General features: G+C 37.4%; 1 protein-coding gene across 1 annotated transcript; it reads right to left on the bottom strand.

The window, feature by feature from the left end:
* Positions 1–242: 242 nt before the first annotated feature.
* Positions 243–4100, bottom strand: LOC117293068. Its single transcript, XM_033775279.1, has 3 exons — positions 3802–4100; positions 2122–2313; positions 243–1450 (listed from the first exon to the last, which is right to left on the bottom strand). The coding sequence occupies exons 1-3, from the start codon at positions 3989–3991 to the stop codon at positions 1197–1199; spliced, it is 636 nt and encodes a 211-aa protein (XP_033631170.1). The 5' UTR covers positions 3992–4100; the 3' UTR covers positions 243–1196.
* Positions 4101–20014: the final 15914 nt, after the last annotated feature.

Raw genomic sequence — 20014 nt, 5'->3', positions numbered from 1 at the left:
GTCACACAAATTTGAATATACATATATTTGTGTGTCTTAAAGGCAGTGGACACTATTGGTAATTACTCAAAATATTGACAGCAACAAACCTCACTTCGTAATAAGTAATGGGAGAGGTTGATAGTATAAAACATTGTGAGAAACGGCTCCCTCTGAAGTGACGTAGTTTTCCAGAAAGAATCGACGACCAATCGAGCTCAAATTCTCACAGGTTTGTTATTTTATGCATATGTTGAGATACACCAAGTGAGGAGACTGGTCTTCGACATTTACCAATAGTGTCCATTGTCTTTAAAACATTAAAGAATAATGTTTAATCTATGCTTCAACTTAGTATTATTGGGTTGTTTACTATGTCAATGTTTTAGTTCGTAATCATTATCTAATTGTAAAGCACTTTTGATCATTTTTAGTATGGAAAATGCGCGGTATAAATTTCATTATTTGTATTATTATTGTTATTATTATTAAAGAAAATGCAAAACTGAAACATCGCTAAAACCATAAAGGGCTACACCATATCTTAATACACAATAGGCGCACAAAATATTATGCAAAGAAAACGAGTTGAAGGTGCAGACCCACAGAATTCACATTAACAAGGTATTTGTAATTCAGATACCTATATAATACACGGTTTTTATACCTTGTATTATATAGGCCATTGAACAGAAACAATACAATTTTGCACGGTAAATACTTGTGTTTCAACGGCAAATATTAACCCCAAATGTTAAAAGAAACTACCCTGAAGTCAAGGAAATTTTTAAGCTTGATAAGATCCTACAAGACAAACAAATTTGCCTGGCCAGTCCGAGCACAATCATGTTTAGAGCGACATTTCCCCAGGTGTTGTCTTATGATACCCCTTTCAAAAACTATTCATTCCCTTATAGAAAAAAACACATTGTGGGCTAATCCCACAATGTATTATTATATCTCTCGCTATTGAATAATGCTCACTACAATCTTTAAACTTTGTAATGCTGTAACACAAAAGAAAACCATGCTTGAATTGAACTAAACTAGCTATAAATGACATATTTTTTACTTCACAAAATATTACGACCACTATAATACCTTTGCAACATTACAGAGAACAGCTAAAACAGCATGAATCGAAATCGTAATGCTCTATTTTTGTACTGAAAGCGGGCTGTAAAATTGCACCAATGTGTCACCAAGTCCTTTGGTCATTAGTAGGCCTCAACACATAGGTTGTAGATTTGCCACTGAGCAGACGTGCCATAAGGGTCAAATGATATGTAATTGATTTCCATATTTGGGATATCAGCTTCCATAAACGATGCCGCTTCTCCATCCCTCCCTACCTTCATAATATTGTTGGTGTACGTCACCCAAAAATGAGATGAAGTCCCTATATCGATCGTATGGATGCCAGCTAACTTCTTAAGGGTGCGGTTGTAAATTGTAGATGTGGTGCCCAATTCTGAAAGTTAATAGGGGTTAAAGGCAGTGGACACTATTGGTAATTGTCAAAGTCTAGCCTTCACAGTTGGTGTATCTCAACATATATGCATAAAATAACAAACCTGTGAAAATGTGAGCTCAATCGGTCATCGAAGTTGCGAGATAATAATGAAAGAAAAAAACACCCTTGTTGTGTGCGTTTAGATGGTTGATTTCGAGACCTCAAGTTCTAAATCTGAGGTCTCGAAATCAATGGAAAATAACTTCTTTCTCGAAAACTATGGCACTTCAGAGGGAGCCGTTTCTCACAATGTTTTATATCATCAGCCTCTCCCCATTACTCGTCACCAAGAAAGGTTTTATGCTACCAATTATTTTGAGTAACTACCAATAGTGTCCACTGCCTTCAAAGGAACACGTTGCCTTGGATCTGTCGAGTTGGTCTTTGAAAAGCGTTTGTAACCGTTTGTTATAAAATGCATATGATTAGAAAGAAATTTTAAAAGTAGAATATAATGATCCACACAAGTATCATTCGAAATTGCGTGGTTTTCCTTTTACCTCGTCGACAAACACGGTCGGCCACTTTTTATGGGAGTCAAGTTTTTGACTACCATAAAAGGCCGACCGTGTTAGTTCGCAAAGCAGCTCTATGAAATTGGGCCCTGCCCCGAACACATGTTGACTTACCTATGGCAACAAAATTGCCGTCGCTACATTTTAAGTCCAGAATTACATTTCCTGTAGACTGGACACTGAACTCAAGTCGCTCTAAGGGATGATCGAAGAACCCGGCTGTAGGATATCGCTCCTTAGACTGTCCGCTTGATGGCGTGAGGGGACCAGAGCACGTTGCCGTTTTATCGGGGGCAGATCCTGACCCTGCAAAACATATGTTTATGAATAATAATAATTTTGTAATTTTTTTCACACAGTATCATTTTAAAACAGGCAATAATATATTATATATGTTCCAAATAATAGAGTTAAAGACACTGGATACGTTTAGTTATTGTCAAAGACTATTCTTCTCAGTTGGTGTATCTCAACATTATGCACTCGATAACAAACCTGTAAAAAAAATTGAACTCAATTGGTCGTCGAAGTTGCGAGATAATAAACATCTTTGTCACACAAAGTTGTGTGCTTTCAAATACTTAGTTTCGAGACCTGAGATCTCAAAATCAAATTCAAATATTTTAGTGGAAAGTTACTTCTTTCTCGAAAACTACGTTACTTCAGAGGGAGCCGTTTCTGACAATGTTTTATACTATCTACAGCTCTTCATTGATCGTTAACAAGTCCATTTTTATGCTGACAATTATTTTGAGAAATCGACCAGTTTATGAAAAATAAATATTCTCATTATTTGTATCATTATCAGTATGGGTCGAATCCCAACCTTGTAAGTTATGCCCGTGTTTTTTCCCCCACAGAATCCGGGAAAGTACTGAGTTTAAAAGTGCAATACACACATCGGTGTATATATATAAGGGGTAACACCAAAATGAGTACTATCAGTACCATTTTCGTTTCGTTAATGTTGCCGGTGTAACGTTGTTGTTGCTCTCCATTGATCGTTAACAAGTCAATTGTTATGCTAACAACTATTTAGAGAAATTTTTGGAAAAATAAATATTCTCATTATTGGTGTCATTATTGCCAGTTTGCAAAAATACCTATTTTCATTGTTGGTATCATTATCACTATTGGTCGAATCCCAACCGTGTAATGCCCGTGGATTTTTTGTTTTGGTTTTTTTTTGCACAGAACCCGTTGCCGTTGTTACGTTGTTGTTGTTGTAGTAGTTATTGCTGGTATGCTGTTATGGCTCTGCTTATGGTGCTGGTACTGTGTTGGGTGATTGTGCTTGTTTTGGCGTTAGTATTAAAGGCAGTGGACACTATTGGCAATTACTCAAAATAATTATAAGCATAAAACCTCACTTGGTAACGAGTAATGGGGTGAGGTTGATAAAATAAAGCATTGTGAGAAACGGCTCCCTCTGAGGTGACATAGTTTTCGAGAAAGAAGTAATTTTCCATAAATTTGATTTCGAGACCTCAAGTTTAGAATTTTAGCTTGAAATCAAGCATCTGATGAAAGCACACAACTTCGTGTGACAAGGGTGTTTTTTATTTCATTCATATCTCGCAACTTCGACGGCCAATTGAGCTCATTTTTTCACAGGTTTGTAATTTTGTGCATTTTATGTTTAGATACAGCAAGTGAGAAAACTGGTCTTTGACAATTACCAATAGTGTCCACTGTCTTTAAATTAAACAATAATCATTAAAATTGCAATTCCTGCTTGTCATTGCGTTTCAAATTAAAAGTAAAAATACATAAAGGGTCCACGCAAACACTTACGTAACTTCCGGCATGTCGATTTGAAGTTCTCGAATGCCCTTTCTTGTAGAGTCGAGTCTTCTTCGCCATTGATAACAGAGACCATTGATGCACACATGTCTCCCTTCAGTGGCATGACGTAGAAAATCACCGTAACAGAAAGCGTCAGAAGGCATTGGTACCGCAAATTTGCTTTGCCTCTTTCATACATATTATATGGAAAGCATCCAGTTATCAGCGCCAACGAAAACTAGCTATTATTTCTGTGACGTCACTCAATTGATGACAGTGTAGATTTTTTTTAACGAATCTACACCCAAGATTCGTTACAAATCTACCTACAACTTGTTATAACAGGCAATGGACGCAACGTTAGTTCATACAGTTTTTTTGTCACCTCGTTCACACTCCAATCAAATCGCGACAGCGAAGAAAAGATTACAGCTTCAGAAACAGAATCGTATCGTATGTTATAACCAAGAGATTTTTTGTTGTTCGTGCAATACGCGTACAGATCATTCGGAGCTTTGGAGCTCGGAATTATTTCCAGTAATTAGAACCTTGTAAGCCGAAATAGTTACCGTAAACAAAGACTCTCGCGGTCCCCATTGTACAATGTAGCTGTATAAGAAATTCTGCTCAATGATATAAAAAATGATCGTCCATAAATTTTTCTTTTATTGATTCGAGCTGCACACTTTGGATCAATACAAACTACGGCCTTCCATTTCCAATCTAAATTTTCAATACGAAAGGCTCATTAGGTAATGGACTAAGACCTTCAAGTTAATGACCGCCGTAATATTGACCTCAGTTGGCGATGAACCTTCGGTAATGTCATCGAACTGCAGGTCTCAATATGTTATTTTGTAAATTAATCTTGTTTACTGTACAGTCAGACCAAAGAGAACCTGCCCCCAAAATGGTTATATCAAGGTCATCGTGGTGATGACGTCAGATGAATGGAGTTAATATGTTGTGGTTTCACAAAGGACAAACCTTTTATAAACATACCTTTTACAGTGAAATAATGTAAAACTTAATCCCGTGTGCAACAACGCTACTGGCTTGCCAAATGAGGGAACAACAATACCTTACAAATATCGGCCTACAGATACAGAATAATTTAATTATAACAGCAATATCCTAAATGTTGATTTAATGTAATGATGTTTGTAAGTAGTCTTTTAAAATCATAAATCTTTTTAGTACACTGATTTGATTAAGCAGAACATCCATATAAACGAAAAGCTTGTCAAAGCCGTGAACTGACTCAATCCCAATCGAGACGAGGATTCAAAAGCGGGCGCTAGGTCAGATGAAGTTTGTGCAAATAATTTTTATGGGAGGACAGAATCTCCTGCCATAACGGTAATAGCCGTATTAGCAGCGTAGCGCCCTCTGTTGGTGGTTCTCTGTAAACTCTCCACAGCACAATCTAAAAAAAAAACTCCCTGTCAAAAGAGACCCATACTCCGGGTTGAAGCGAGCCTGACTCAACTCTAGGTCAAGCTGACCTCGAAACTGGTTAAAAAGCTGGATTTTTTTTAACTTGAATTAATTATCTAACAGGTTTACCCAATTTTGGGTCACTTTGACCCAGATCCCTCGGCCATACTGAACTAGAAATGGGTCGGACCCAACGTGACCCGAAATAGGGTGTTAATTCTGACCATGGAAATTTTAAAAAGCAGTGTTACAATACTAGGCCTGTAGTTACTTAGAGAGGCTTGCGCTGACACCCTTTGAGTATTTCTTTTTGAAAAATATTGTTGCCCTAAAGAACCGGTGATTAATAACAAGAATAATGATTGGTGGTTTCTCGTTAAACTCTCCACGGCACACACTCTTCAGTACAGACCCGGATTCAGGCAGCAATTTTAGATTTTTAGAAACCACACTACAAGAGATATCCATACGGTGTTACCGCAAACCTCTCTCAGTTATACTTCCACCATTATTCAATGTTTTAAATCCTACTTAATACAACTATAGTAACTGTAAAAGAAAAAATTGCGGATTTGTATCTACCAACATGAAGTAACTATGCACAATAATTGAATCAACTCATTTACAGCAGTTAAGAAACATAAAATGAGTAAAATGAGTGAGATAAGTAGTTAAACACTGAATCGATCCCAAGACCGTGTCAAGTTCCTGAACCTTAACCAAAGATGTGAAATTGAACATCTTTTATTCTGAGTTCATCTACTTCATAGGGTTTTTTGTTAAATACATTTTTTTGTGCACTTGTGACAATCTGTGCAAATCTGTGCAAATCAAGTTCCCACTAAACAATTTATAACGAACTGTTTACAACAGGAATTGATGATTGAGTTTAGGCCTACATTATAAATCTTTGATTGATTGTTGACCTAGGAGTAACCACATGGAAAGTGGACCTGCCATTCAGCATCCACATCAGAATCAAAAATGATGTAGTTGATATTCATGTATGGGATTTCAGCTTCCATAAGTGGTGACTCTTCTCCATCTCTCCCTACCTTAACCTTGTTATTGGTGTACGTAACCCAGAAGCGAGCTGTAATTCCTACATCGATGGTGACGTCGGCATCATGGTTTTCGGAAATGTGAGATTTGTCAACCAATTCTGAAAACATAAATAGAAACGTTTTTGGATCTGTTTCAATTGCATTTAAAATCGCTGGGTTTTGGCGACCTGCTTTAGCAGAATGCGAGCATTATAATTTTATGTAATAAACCGATTTTGTCCGTCCGTCCTTCAGTCAGTGATGCCGTCTGTCTGGCAATCCGTCCCCCGTCCAGCCGTTCGCATTCATTGTGAATATGTAACATGAAGTCTCTTGACGATGACTATAGAGCAAGCTAGTCGAAACGTTCAGACCAATTCAAGAACTGACTCCGCGGTAGTGCAATTAATTAAGATCCTATAAGCTAAAGTAATAAATAGTCCCGCCCGGGTATTAGTTCAAAAGCAAGACAGTTCTTTTCAGAACTGAGAAGTCTCACGAACATTCGATAAATCTATACCCCGCCGTAGCACCTTGTAAACCCTTAGAAGGTGCTACATAATTGGGTCTCAGAATTCATAACTTTTAATAACCTTTGTTTGTATAAATGAATATTAAGAATCTTTTTGATTCAACATGCCACAGTGTTCAGATCGCAACGAACAGCAAACTACTGAAAACCACAAGTTTGTTTCTCTGAGTTCCTTTTCTGTTCTTACCTACACCGACATTGCAACTCACCTATTACACAACTAATATCGTTTGTCTCAATAAAGTCAATAAAGACGTTATTTGTTGACCAGACACTGAACTCGAGTCGCTCTAAGGGTGTGTTGAAAACCCCCTCCTGAGGCCAACGCTTTTTGGGATCTCCGTTCAACGTTGTAAACTCTGATGGCAGCAGACCTTCGCATGGTGACGCGTTATTACGGGCAGACGTTGACTCTGAGAAAACAAAGAGTTTTGATCAGTTTACTGATACTTCTTAATAGGAAGTATATAACAAATTGTATTTCTGCGCTTTTATCAGAAGCAAGCTATTCGGATACCGCACATTACATGAAAACATGCAATTCAAAGGCATATGAACAACCTAATAATAATAATAATTTATTGATCTTATATTGCGCTCTCTCCAGGACCAGCCTGTTCGAGGGCGCATGACAGTAAAAATTGCAAAAGATTAAGAAAATGACATTATAATAAGTTTAAAGAAAAATACACCCGTAAAAATATATAAGCAATATAGATATACAACTTTACAAGCAAAAGAGTGCATTAACCTAGTTTTAAAGGCACTGGACACCATTGGTAATTGTCAAGAACTAGTCTTCCCACTTGACGTCTCTCAACAGACGCATAAAAAGGCCGTTGCCACCTACTCCTATAATAATGGGCTGAAACAGGGTTACCCCTTTTACAGTCCATACGGATGTAGGTTTGGGTATCATCAGTCCGAATTGGTCGTTGAAATTGTGAGGAGAGAATAATGGAAGAAAAAACGCCCTTGTCACACGAAGTTGTGTGGTTTTAGATGTTTAAATTCGAGACCTTAAGTTGAGGTCTCGAGTTCAATTTAAATATTTCAGTGAGAAATTACTTCTTTCTCAAAACTACGTTACTTCAGAAGAAACCGTTTCTCACAATGTTTTATTCTATCAATAGCTCTCCATTGCTCTTTACCAAGTAGGTTTTTATGATACACTCAATGACCAAAATGTACGCAAATGTTTTGAAACGCTTTTTGTTCTTCAAGAAAATCAAATTAGGATTTCTTTTATACACTCTGAGATTTCCCGGTCAAAATTGACCAGTATATTGTTTCCTTGCGTGCCTTGAACATTTTTAAGTCAGGCTTACCGGGAAACTGGTTAAATCATGACATTTTTAACTTTATATTTTGCGTTAGTTTGACAATTTTCTGGGTCAAACTGAAAATGTATAACTGACCTATAATTATTTTAGACCTATAGCCCTGACGGCCTTTAAGTGAAACACACTTTCGTACTGTGTACAGCACAAAGGAAGAGTCCTATGGCTACTTTATACCCTAGGAACAAAGAATCCTGGTCAGTTCTGACCCATACAGAGTTTTAAAGTTGTTGACTCGAAGCATGCAATTTGTGAGTGACTATACTGATAACTTAACTTATAACTTACGGCTTTGACCAGACTTGTGACATGACATGGACTTGCACAAAATTACTAGCTGCCAACTCTGTGGATTTATGTTTTAGAATGTCCACTATTTGCACTAAATTTCGTTTTAGTGCAAACAAGACTAAATTTTCATTCATTTGTTTATTCTAGTATTTAAATGGCATTCAAGACTTTTATTTTCAGCTTTCCCATTAATTCCTACCAAATATCTGCACACTGATCGATTGAACTGTTAACCAGCCTTTTACATCTGGCTCTTGATTGATCTGTTTGACCTATATTATTTGAATTGTCCAATTTGAACAGTGAACTTCAAACTGCTGAAATGGAATAACTCCTTCTGATTGTTGAATGCTAATTCTGGAGCTTGATAGAAATAATTTATTGAATGCTAATGCGATGTCGGATTTTTTCAAACGAATTTGTAATGCAACGCTAGCCTTGAATCTTAGATTGAATGATTTGTTTTTGTCGAAACTGGCAAAAAAAAAATCTTTATTGAAATAACCACAAGTTACTTCAGCCCTAATCTTGATCAAACCAAGTCTACTTCAATCACTTCCATTGTATAATTGGTAATTGCTGAAAACTACTCTTGGACACCTATTTGTTGATTTAGGGTTATCATTATTAAATAACATAAATGTTGATGTAAAAACCCAATGGTCCCAACGTCGATACCTATATTATGGCCTAAAAACAACAGAAGCCAGTCTCTCGCCATTATAGCAAAGTCGCAGCCAGCAAACTTACCAACAACCCACAAATAAATAAATATACCAAAAAAAAATTGTTTTAAAGTCTCGTTTGCTAAGTTTTGAGTGACAAAACAAAATAGAGAATTTTCCTCTTTCCTCATGAGATAAATTTTCACAGTCGTATTTTTTTTTTTTAAGTATCTTTGTACAAAACTACAAGGATCTTAAACATCGCAATTTTCGATGCACGGTGTCCCTTCCCCCAAGACGACCACATCATGCATACCGTGATCGCTCCCATATTCTCGGCGTAATCTGTCGACTGTATACCTTGGGTTTGTGTTGTGACGTTAGGAACACTCTTCTGTACGTAGGGATTGACCCGTCGTTGCATGTTTAAACCTCCTGCCATGCGCAGATCAGTGCACCCGTCTGGGTCTTCGTTTATAACCCAGTGGAGCTGCCCGTCGCTGCCACGCTCCTGTCCTGCGTTGCACTCCCTGCCATTAGCTTGACGGGGGAAAAAATAAGTTAGAAACGGTAACAATATTAGCACGTGAGTTAGTTTGTGGTTTGCAGGGGGACTTTTTGGACGCTATAGGTAGTCTTGGTTCCAAGACCATTGGTGTTGCGCGGTCACACACACAACCAACGTTCCGATCTATGCACGGCTAATCAGAGAAACAGAGCGCCCGCTAGCGTTCGTTCATTAAAAGCGTGTACAGTTTTGCCGTGCATAATCGGAACGTTGGTTGTGTGTGACCGCGCTACACCAATGGTCTTGGAACCAAGACTACGCTATAGGTGGCAGCAGGCAGCAGACTAAATAGTATAAATCCACAGACAAAGGCCCTGTTCCAAACCACGGCTTCGGCTGTGGATTCGGCTTGAGGCTCCGTTCTCTCGTCTGAAGCCTTGAGTGCGTATACGCAAAGCACGCGCAATTGTCAAATTAACCGGCGGGTCCAAGCTAGCCTGAGTTGAATCCAAAGCCGAAGCCGTCATTTCGAAAAGGGCCAAAGAGAACATGGGTTCTTTATGTCTGTGGGTTAATCCCATGTTCTCTGTAATGTGCGAGAAATACGGGAACAATGGAGCTTTTCGCAAATAAACATTGCGCAAGCGCTAACTGTTTAAAGCCATTATACACTTTTGGAACAGAAAAAAAAAGTTCACAGAATTACAAATAACTTACAGGGTTTACAGAAGGTAATGGTGAAAGACTTCTCTTGAAATATTATTCCATGAAATGCTTTACTTTTTGAGGAAAACTATTATCAATTCTCGCTAACGAGAATTCAGGATTGATGTTAAACACATTTTAAACACATGTCATGACACGGCGAAACGTGCGAAAACAAGGGTGGGTTTTTCCGTTATTTTCTCCCGACTCCGATGACCGATTGAGCCTAAATTTTCACAGGTTTGTTTTTTACACGAAGTGTCGGCCTTGGACAATACTGTTTACCGAAAGTGTCCAATGGCTTTAATGAGGTCTAGCTTGGGATCAAATTTGAGCGTTAGCTAGACCAGCATGCACCTAAATCAATGCCTATGGCGCACGTACAGCGTATTAATTTGCGATATAAAGGTCTATGAATAATGCATGGTAAGTCTGCCGCCACCTAGTGTTCCAAAGTCTCCCATTGTTCTACCTATAGTGTTAATGGTATTGGTGTTTGTAACTTGAATAAACCCTTTGTCATTCCGAATAGATCACGATGCAAGTGCATGATATTACTTGTGCGGTGTAATTTTCACGGCCACTAGAGGCTGGAAATTTAATAGACCCAGCCTTGAAATATAATACTTAGTATCCGTTTACCTAAAAACACAAGTTAAACCAAGCTACAATAAGACAATTATTGTTAGCTCCTCGACTGATGTGGAGGTCAAGTTATAAAGTAATATGTAAAATTTCCAGCTGAATACAGTGTCTACTTACTGAGAAAATTTCAAAAAACTCTCATTGTATTTTTTATAAGAATGTCGAAACTAAGGTTGGCTTGAATGAATGATTTATTATGCACATAACACAATACATACAAGAGAAATAAAATTTATTATATTAGATAAAACAAAATATAAAAATATAAATAGCGCCCACCATTATCCATCATAAATTGTAAATTACTTATTAGACTAGCGATACAACTTACGAGGCATTAGAGAAAAACAGGCCTAAAAAATAAACACGAAAACCACAAGTAAATGAAAATATTTGACAACATGAAACCACGAGAACAGAACAAAAAAATGGGCTGCCTCTAGGAGAAAGAGAAAAGTGAAATAAAACACTACCACTACTAAAATGTGTGTCACTCCGTGTTGAGTGGCATGACTGATTAAAGACACTTTAAGTTTGTTTTAATGTTTTCTCAAAAAGTAAAGCGTTTCATGGAATAATATTTCAAGAGAAGTCTTCACCACTATCTTCTGTAAACCCTGTAAAATGTTTGTAAATCTGTGAACTTTTATTTGTTTTCTGTTCCTAAAGTGTATAATGGCTTTAAAGGTACTGAACACGTTTGATAATTGACACAGACCAGTATACTCACTTGGTGCATGTATTCAAACATAATCATGCTTAAATTTACAAACATGTGACAATTTGAGCTCAATTGGTCATCAAATTTGCTTAAGTATAGTAAAAGAAAAAACACTCTTTCGTTCAATACTTTGTATGCTTTCAGGTGCATGCATGATAAAAAGCTTGGTTGAGATATTACCTCTTTCTCAAAAACTATGTTACTTGTTTAATAACAGCTCCTCATTGCTCGTTACCAAGTCAGTTTGTATGCTAACTATTGTTTTGAGTAGTGTCCACAGTGCCTTTAAAGGCGGGCTAGAAATGGCACTGTCGATGCCATGGCAACCAGGATAACAATAGAAGCTGTCTTTTAGTCATTGATTTTAAATCGTATAGGCCCTATTTGATTGTTTGGTGAAAATATTGAAATGCTAAATGGCTTACACATGGTTTACATTGGTGATGTATCAGACAAGCTTATTGTCACAAGCTTTTGGCTGGTTGTCGCACTAGGCCAAGTTTTTGTTTTTGTTTATTTTGAGGGGGGGTAGCGGTTTTCGTATCCAACGGCATCAAATACACTGTAGGGATATCTAAGTGCTTACTCTGCACACATTCGGAATAAGTAATATAATGTTAACGACATACTTAATTTGTTATAAACTTCTCGATATCACAATTAGCAGATTAAAAAGCGTCTGACATTCACAACTAGAAGCTCTTTGACCAATACCAAATGACATGAATACGGAACAATTAAAATTATTATAATCACGATGACATTGTAAAAGTTCATTTTGTTACGTACTTCAAAAGACAGCACATTAGACGCTTTAAAACGCGTCTAAATTTTTATATTGTATAATTATATTTTTATCGTTGGCAGGGGTCTGGTTTTACACATCTTCTGATGACAGTTTTATACTTTTGTTTTAACCTTGACAGCTCCTGTACAACTTGTAACTATTGTGTATGTCTAAAAGTTTAAATAAAAATAAATAAAGAAATAAATATAAAATTCACCACTAAAAGCTCTTTTGAAAAATACCAAATTACCATAACACTGATAAATTAAAGGCACTGAACACATTTTCAAAAACAAGTATTCTTACTTGGTTTATCCCAACAAAATCATAAAATAAAAAGCCTGTGAAAATTTGGGCTCAATTGGTCATCGAAATTGCAGGAAAAGAATGAAAGACAAAACACCCTTGTTGCTAAAGGTAATTATCTTTAAAATATCCTTGTTTGTGCTAAAAAATAAGTGTGGCGGTTTGATGACAAAGTTAACGGACAAAGAGTAGGCGAAAAGTGTGCCCAATTAAAACACGTCACTCCATTATGCACACACAAGTGGGGCAATTAGAAACTACGGCAACCTTGGTGACAGTATTACAAAATTAAGTGCATTGTTTGTCACATAACAACAAAAAACAGCACTCGAGAGAATATTTATAAGAAGCCAAATATATTTAACCAACTCGAGTAGTTGGGTTTAACAGCTGTCACCAACTAGAACAAATTTGTTCTGATCTTCAGTTTTAATTTCTGGTTGTATGATGTCAGGTACAAACAAATAAATACAAGTAGGACAATATAAAAAAAAATTGGCATAGATTTTCTCCGCAAATTTATAGTAAAATCCATTCATTTTTCCCACCAATTCAATTCTGTTTCAAAATATTAATGATCCGTTATAACAGTCAAAATGAGTAATTAAAATTCATCAGTTGAACATTCACTGGTCAGATAAGATCATTCAATATATTGAGACCGCGTGATTCATACAATTTCGTAAAAACCCGCAGCAAGAGCTTGTCAAGCAGTTAACTTTACCAAGGGGAAATAATGTAGTAGACATTCAAATCAAGAATGTTAAAAGTGTAGTCTTGAATGCCTACATAAATTAAACTGAAACGATTGTGAATGAGAAAAAAAAACGAAATCATGTGTACACGAAAACGAAATTGAATGCACAAAAAGCTGATAAGAACGGTATACCCTATAGTTTGAGTGGATTGGGAGAAAAGGCGTGAATTTGAATGCATGTCAAATTAAAAGCAGTTAACACTTTTGGTAATTACTCAAAACAATTATTAGCATAAAACATTTCTTGATTACAATGAACGGGGAGAGGTTAATAGTATAAAATGTTGTGAGAAACGGCTCCCTCAGAAGTGACGTAGTTTTTGAGAAAGAAGTAATTTTCAACGAATTTGATTTCGAGACCTCAGATTTAGAATTTGAGGTCTCGAAATCAACCATCTAAAAGCACACAAATTTGTGTGACAAGGGTGTTTTTTCTGTCATTGTTATCTCGCAACTTTGATGACAAATTGAGCTCAAGTTGTCACATGTTTGTTATTGTATGCTTATGTTGACATACACCAAAAGAGAAGACTGGTCTTTCACAATTACCAATATTGCAGTGTCTTTATAATTGGTTTTTCTAAAATGTACCGAAAACCCTAAGTAAAAAATATTTCTAAGTCTGTACCAAAGTGGCTGAAATTTCTACATGATAAGTGGAGATACACCGAGAATTTAACAAAACAGTACAATTAAAATTATTGCAAACAATATAACAGAAAGAGAGGAAATAACTTGGGTGCGGATTCACGGACATAAACAAGATGTTACTACCCCAAAAACATTCCTTGAGGGTCAGGGATTAGCAGGGATACCAATGCCTCTTTTGAAGGAACCAGGGACCGGAGTCCTGTGTCTCCCCGGCCCGGTTGCCTGCCGGGCTTCTCGTCCTATTTTCCCCACGGCCGATCAGCCTCCATCTCCGGTGCCCAGACTCTCTAGCGGACACCGATCTCCCAACAAACACAAATGGATTTTTTGTTAAATTTGGCCCGGGAAATATATAATAGTATTAATTTGTTTAAATGGTAAAGAAAATGGTGAAGAAAATTACTGTAGTATGAAATCGCCTACTCATAACCCATGATCAGTTACCGGAGAAAATAATTGATTCATCTACATTATCAAAACGTGCATTGGTTTCTCTTCGAAACTTAGTATTACTCTATTGCTATAATCTTTTAATAAAGATAAATTGCTTACCTTGCTTGGCAGGATATGCAGCAGCAAGACAAAATACAAACGCCACTTGAATCCTTCCCATTTATATAATCTTCTGGTTGAAATGTGTCGAAAACGTGAACGAAACAAAAGTTACCGACTTGCAGTCAACAATGCTCTACCTCTGTTTGATACCCACGTCAGACCATTGTCCTTTCTCTATGATCAGACTAATGGGTATAACCACAGAGCAACGTTGAAACGTCAATGCAAGCAACAAGCTTGCAGCGCACTTGAACAACAACAGAGTAGGGAGGTTTGACTGCACGTTACGCAAACAGTTCTGTGCTTTTTTTTGTAGGTGACGTCACCACTTTGGGCGTAATCCATGCTCACGTATGATACGTGAAAAATGTCAACTTCTCGTATGCTAAAACGTGAGATTTTAAAAACAACATTTTCTGACGTTCACGTTCACGTTTGCTCGTGTAACGTGCAGCTAAACCTCCCTATAGTTCAAGTCTCGCGCGTTCTCGAATTATAGTTCCGTTAAAGTGTGTGATATCATTTACTTGAAATGTTATGGAGCAATGTAAAAGAGTGTTCATCATTTGGATTCATCAATTAGTTTTTGCTTTTGCTTTATTTGGGCGAAGACTAAAAGATCAGTGCAATACAAAACCATGAAAACTAAATAATTACCTTTTTAATGTCAACTATTTCATCTCTGTACAGCCTATTGTTTTGTATCGTTTTTAAGTAATGTAAACCAAATTGATAATTTAATTGTAGTCACCTTTACAGTTGTTTTATTTTTAGCTCACTGCAAAGACATTCACCATCCTTTGAGTTGAACCATTAGATCAATTTTAAGTCTAATTTGTGTTTGTCACACTGTGACAACTCTCGGTCAGAATTGACCCGGATTTGAATGTCTGGGTCAATATAACCCGGAAAATGGTTTTAAAAGCAGATTTCAACTCGCGTCAATTTGACCCGTTTCTGTGTCATTGTAGCACAGACCTCTAGTCATATTGACTCAGATTGTGTCAGACCCCACGGAACCCGAATCCAGGTGAATTCTGACTCGCGACCCAGAGTGCAGTTCAATTCATTACTGGACAAATTACTTATTGTTTATCTTGTATTTTTCTGCAGTTTTTAGTTTTTAGAGATGGTAACAAACCAAAATTCAGTAACTTTAATGTTTTTTGTAACAGCTTTAACATTCTCGTAACAGCTCAGCATTCTTGTAACAGCTCAACATTATTGTAACGTCTAATATTCCTGTAACAGCTAAATATTTCTGTTCAGCTAAACATTTTTGTGACAGCAAAACATTCTTGTAACAGCTTAACTTTCCTGTAACAGCTACAAAAACAAATTAACAGCTAAACTTTCTTGTAACAGGTAACAATTATTGTGACTGCTAAACATTGTTGTAACACCTAAACATTCTTGTAACAGCTAAACATTTTTGTAACAGCTAAATATTCTTGTGACAGCTAAACATTCTTGTGACAGCTAAACATTTTTGTAACAGCTTAACATTCTTGTGACAGCTTAACGTTTTTGTAACAGCTAAAATTTCTTGTAACAGCTTACAATTAATATGACAGCTAAACATTTTTGTACAGCTAAACATTATTGTAACAGCTCAATATTCCTGTGACAACTATTATTTTGTGCAACAGCTAAAAGATGGTGACACGTCAACTTCCTTGCATCCGCTTAACATTATTGTACAACTATACATTCTTGTACAGCCAAACATTATTGTATCCGCTCAATATCCTTGTGACAGCTAACCATACGTGTAACAGCTAAAAGATTCATGTAACAAGTAACAAATATGGTGACGCGTCAACATTCTTGTAACCGCTAAACATTATTGAACAACTAAACATTATTGTACAACTAAACATTATTGACCAACTAAACATTATTTTACAACTAAACATTATTTTACAGCTCATTGTTCTTGTGACAGCTTAACATTCTTGTTCAGCTAAAAGTTATTGTAACAGCTGAATGTGGCAGCTAAACATTCTCCTGTAACAGCAAAACATTCTTGTGACAGCTAAAAATTCTGGTGACATCTAACCTTTGATGTTACAGCTATAAAAACATTAATTTGTGCGGCACCTAATCATTCTTGTAACAGCTAAACATTATTGTAACAGCAAACACTCTTGAAATATATAGCTCAACATTCAAGTAACAGCTAAACACTGTTTTGACAGTTAACCTTTCTTGTAACAGCTGAACATTATTGTAACTGTTAAACATTGTTGTGTGACTTACAGGTGTGATAGCAAACCAGGATACTGTTAAAAACGAAGTCTACGTTTAAGTGGTTGAGAACATTATGAACTATGTTTGAAGGCAGTGGACACGAATGGTTGTTACTCAAAATCATTGTTAGCATAAAACTTACTTGGTAACAAGCAATGGAGAGCTGTTGGGAGTATAAAACATTGTGTGAAATGGCTCCCTCTGAAGTAACGTAATTTCGAGAAGGAAGTAATTTTCTACGAATTTGATTTCGAGACCTCAAAATTAGATTTTGAGGTCCCGAAATCAAGCATCTGAAAGCACGCAACTTCGTTTTTTATTTTTTCTCCATTATTATCTCGTAATTTCGACGGACAATTGAGTTCAAGTTTTCACAGGTTTGTTATGTTGTGCATATGTTGAGATACACCATGTGAGAATATAGGCTTGCTCAAGGCAGTCGAATTATTCACTCCGAAAAAAGACCGCCGCTGTATAAAAAACCCACCCGTATAGTGCGTAAAATGTGTAACCACATCGCACGACACGATGCCCCCGTACACTATCCCCATGCGTCGGCCGTCGGCCTCCGCATGCGGTTAGTGGTAGGAGTGCGGATGACTTGTGAGCACAGTAGTCGTACGATGTGACAGTGTGTATACGGGTGGGTCGTGTGGTGTGATTACACGCACCACGCACGGTGTATACGGGTGGGTTTACAACGGCGTCTTTTTCGGAGTGAATAATGCGACTGCCTTGAGCAAGGCTAGTGAGAATATTGGTCTTCGACAGTAACCAAATGGTGTACAGTAACTTTAACTAAGACCTTAACTAAATTAACACCAATAATTTACAATAATAATTCAATAAATCAAATTAACGAGAGTAATAAGGGAATAAAAGGATAGCGACGAGTTCTTAAACGGCCGTTTAAAACAGGCAGGGTCGTTGCCGTGTGATAAAGGCCCGAGCCGAAGGCGAGGGCCTTTACGACACGGCAACGACCCTGCAAACTTTTAAACGGCCGTCGAAGAACGAGTCTTTTATTCCGATTCATAAATGCATTTTTGATTAAAAGGCGTAATAAAGTAAGAAACTCTGTAAAACGTATCCGTTTCCGACGTGCTTGAGCTCTGTATGTATGTACGACGTCCGTGTGTTGCATTGTTATAACTGAGGCGCCCAGTTTCCGGATCATATCCGTTCGTGCGCGTTGTAGTCTTGGTGCAAGACGTTCTCGTTTTCCTTTTACACACAGCGCGGCCAACTCACCGACAGCGCCCGCATCGCCCGTAACAAGAAACGTATTACACCAAGACTAACCGGTTATAAACAGAGTCCAGCTGGTCATTATCAACCGTTGACGCCAACCGGTGACGCGCTCTCCACCAATAGGAATAGCGAAACTGTCTGAGGTATTTATGAATCAATATTAAATGCATTTGCCACCTATTCAGTAAATATTTTCCGAGGCACAATACAAAGCGGGCTGAGAAACAGTATACCCCTAGACCTATCTCCTAACTATTATGTTCACCTTGAAATAATTAAAATGGTTGGTTGGTTGGTTGGTTGTTTCTCACTGTCACAGCAGTCAAGTCTTCACAGTTATGCTGACTGATAACTGATACTATAGTTTCATAAAACGCATTTTAAAGCTCATTGCACCTAATCTGAAAGCAGCGTGTTCCTTTACTTACGTCACCATATTTGCTTCCGGGAGTGGGTTCAGTTCCAAGAACTCGATACTAATTAAACTGTACATGTATTGTTTGGGCTTACTAAAAGTGCGAAAATTCGTTGTTTTAAGCAGATTTATTTGAGTCGATATTAATTTTAGGTATCTTAAAGGAACACGTTGCCTTGGATCGGTCGAGTTGGTCTTTGAAAAGCGTTTTGTGACCGTTTGTAATAAAATGCATATGGTTAGAAAGAGGATGTAAAAGTAGAATACAATGATCTACACAAATATGCCTCGAAATTGCGTGTTTTTCTTTTTACCTCGTCCAATAACACGGTCGGCCATTTATGGGAGTCAAAATTTTTGACTCCCATTAATGGCCGACCGTGATAGTTCGCGACGTAAAAGGAAAACCGTGCAATTTTGAGTGATACTTGTGTGGATCATTATATTCTACTAAAAAACATCTTTCTAACCATATACATTTCATAACAAACGGTTTCAAACTCTTTTTATAGGCCAACTCGTCCGATCCAAGGCAACGTGTTCCTTTAAGGAATATCTTACTCAACAGTTAAACATTCTTTGAATTGCGATATGAGCCTTGTACTCCAAGTGGCACCTTCAGATACCGTGCATCATAGTGAGAAAAGTAACCAGCGCCCAATGTCATGGCTCTGCCTACCCTAAGCAAAGAATCGACGCTTATAGAACCATGACTTCCGCGACAAAGTGAATCGTGTTTCACACGGGTTAGCGAGTAAATTTTGCTTGTGCACAATGTGAACTAATACACGTTAGCATTCTAAGCTTACACAGCTATAACGCAGAAATTAGGCGCTTGCACAATGAGCAGCGAGCAGGGCAATGAAAATGAGCCCTGCTCTTTTGCATGCATTTATTTGCAAATGTATGGTGTGTTAAATACCCAGTAAGAGGGACAGTTTTGCTAACCCGATATTCCAACAAATACCTCTGAAGTGATACGCCTATAATACGCACCAGCATCCCACTGAGAGAAAGCCGTCTGCTGCCCTCCTTTGCCGACCCTCACCACGCCCTCTATGTACTCGATCCAGAAGGGACGGAATTCATTCTCATTGACGATACCACGCTCATTATGTTCACCGAACCACTCAGGGCAAATATCTGCGTGACAGGCTCTGATAACCGACCTCATGCCACTCCATCCACCTATGTCTAAGATTAAGAATACAGAGATTCAATAAAAGGTTGTGTTTACAATTAAGTGTGAAAGACGTGGACTGCTGATAGATGACACAATCATTAGTCAAAGTCGTCTTTTTACAGAGAGTTGAGAATATCCTACAAAAAAATCTTCAGCCCAAATTTCAGAGACTTACTTTAA

Source organism: Asterias rubens, chromosome 7 (assembly GCF_902459465.1).
Source record: "Asterias rubens chromosome 7, eAstRub1.3, whole genome shotgun sequence".
Classification (NCBI taxonomy): domain Eukaryota; kingdom Metazoa; phylum Echinodermata; class Asteroidea; order Forcipulatida; family Asteriidae; genus Asterias; species Asterias rubens.
The sequence above is the reverse complement of the archived record's forward strand: the minus strand, read 5'-3'. Positions and strand labels throughout refer to the sequence as shown.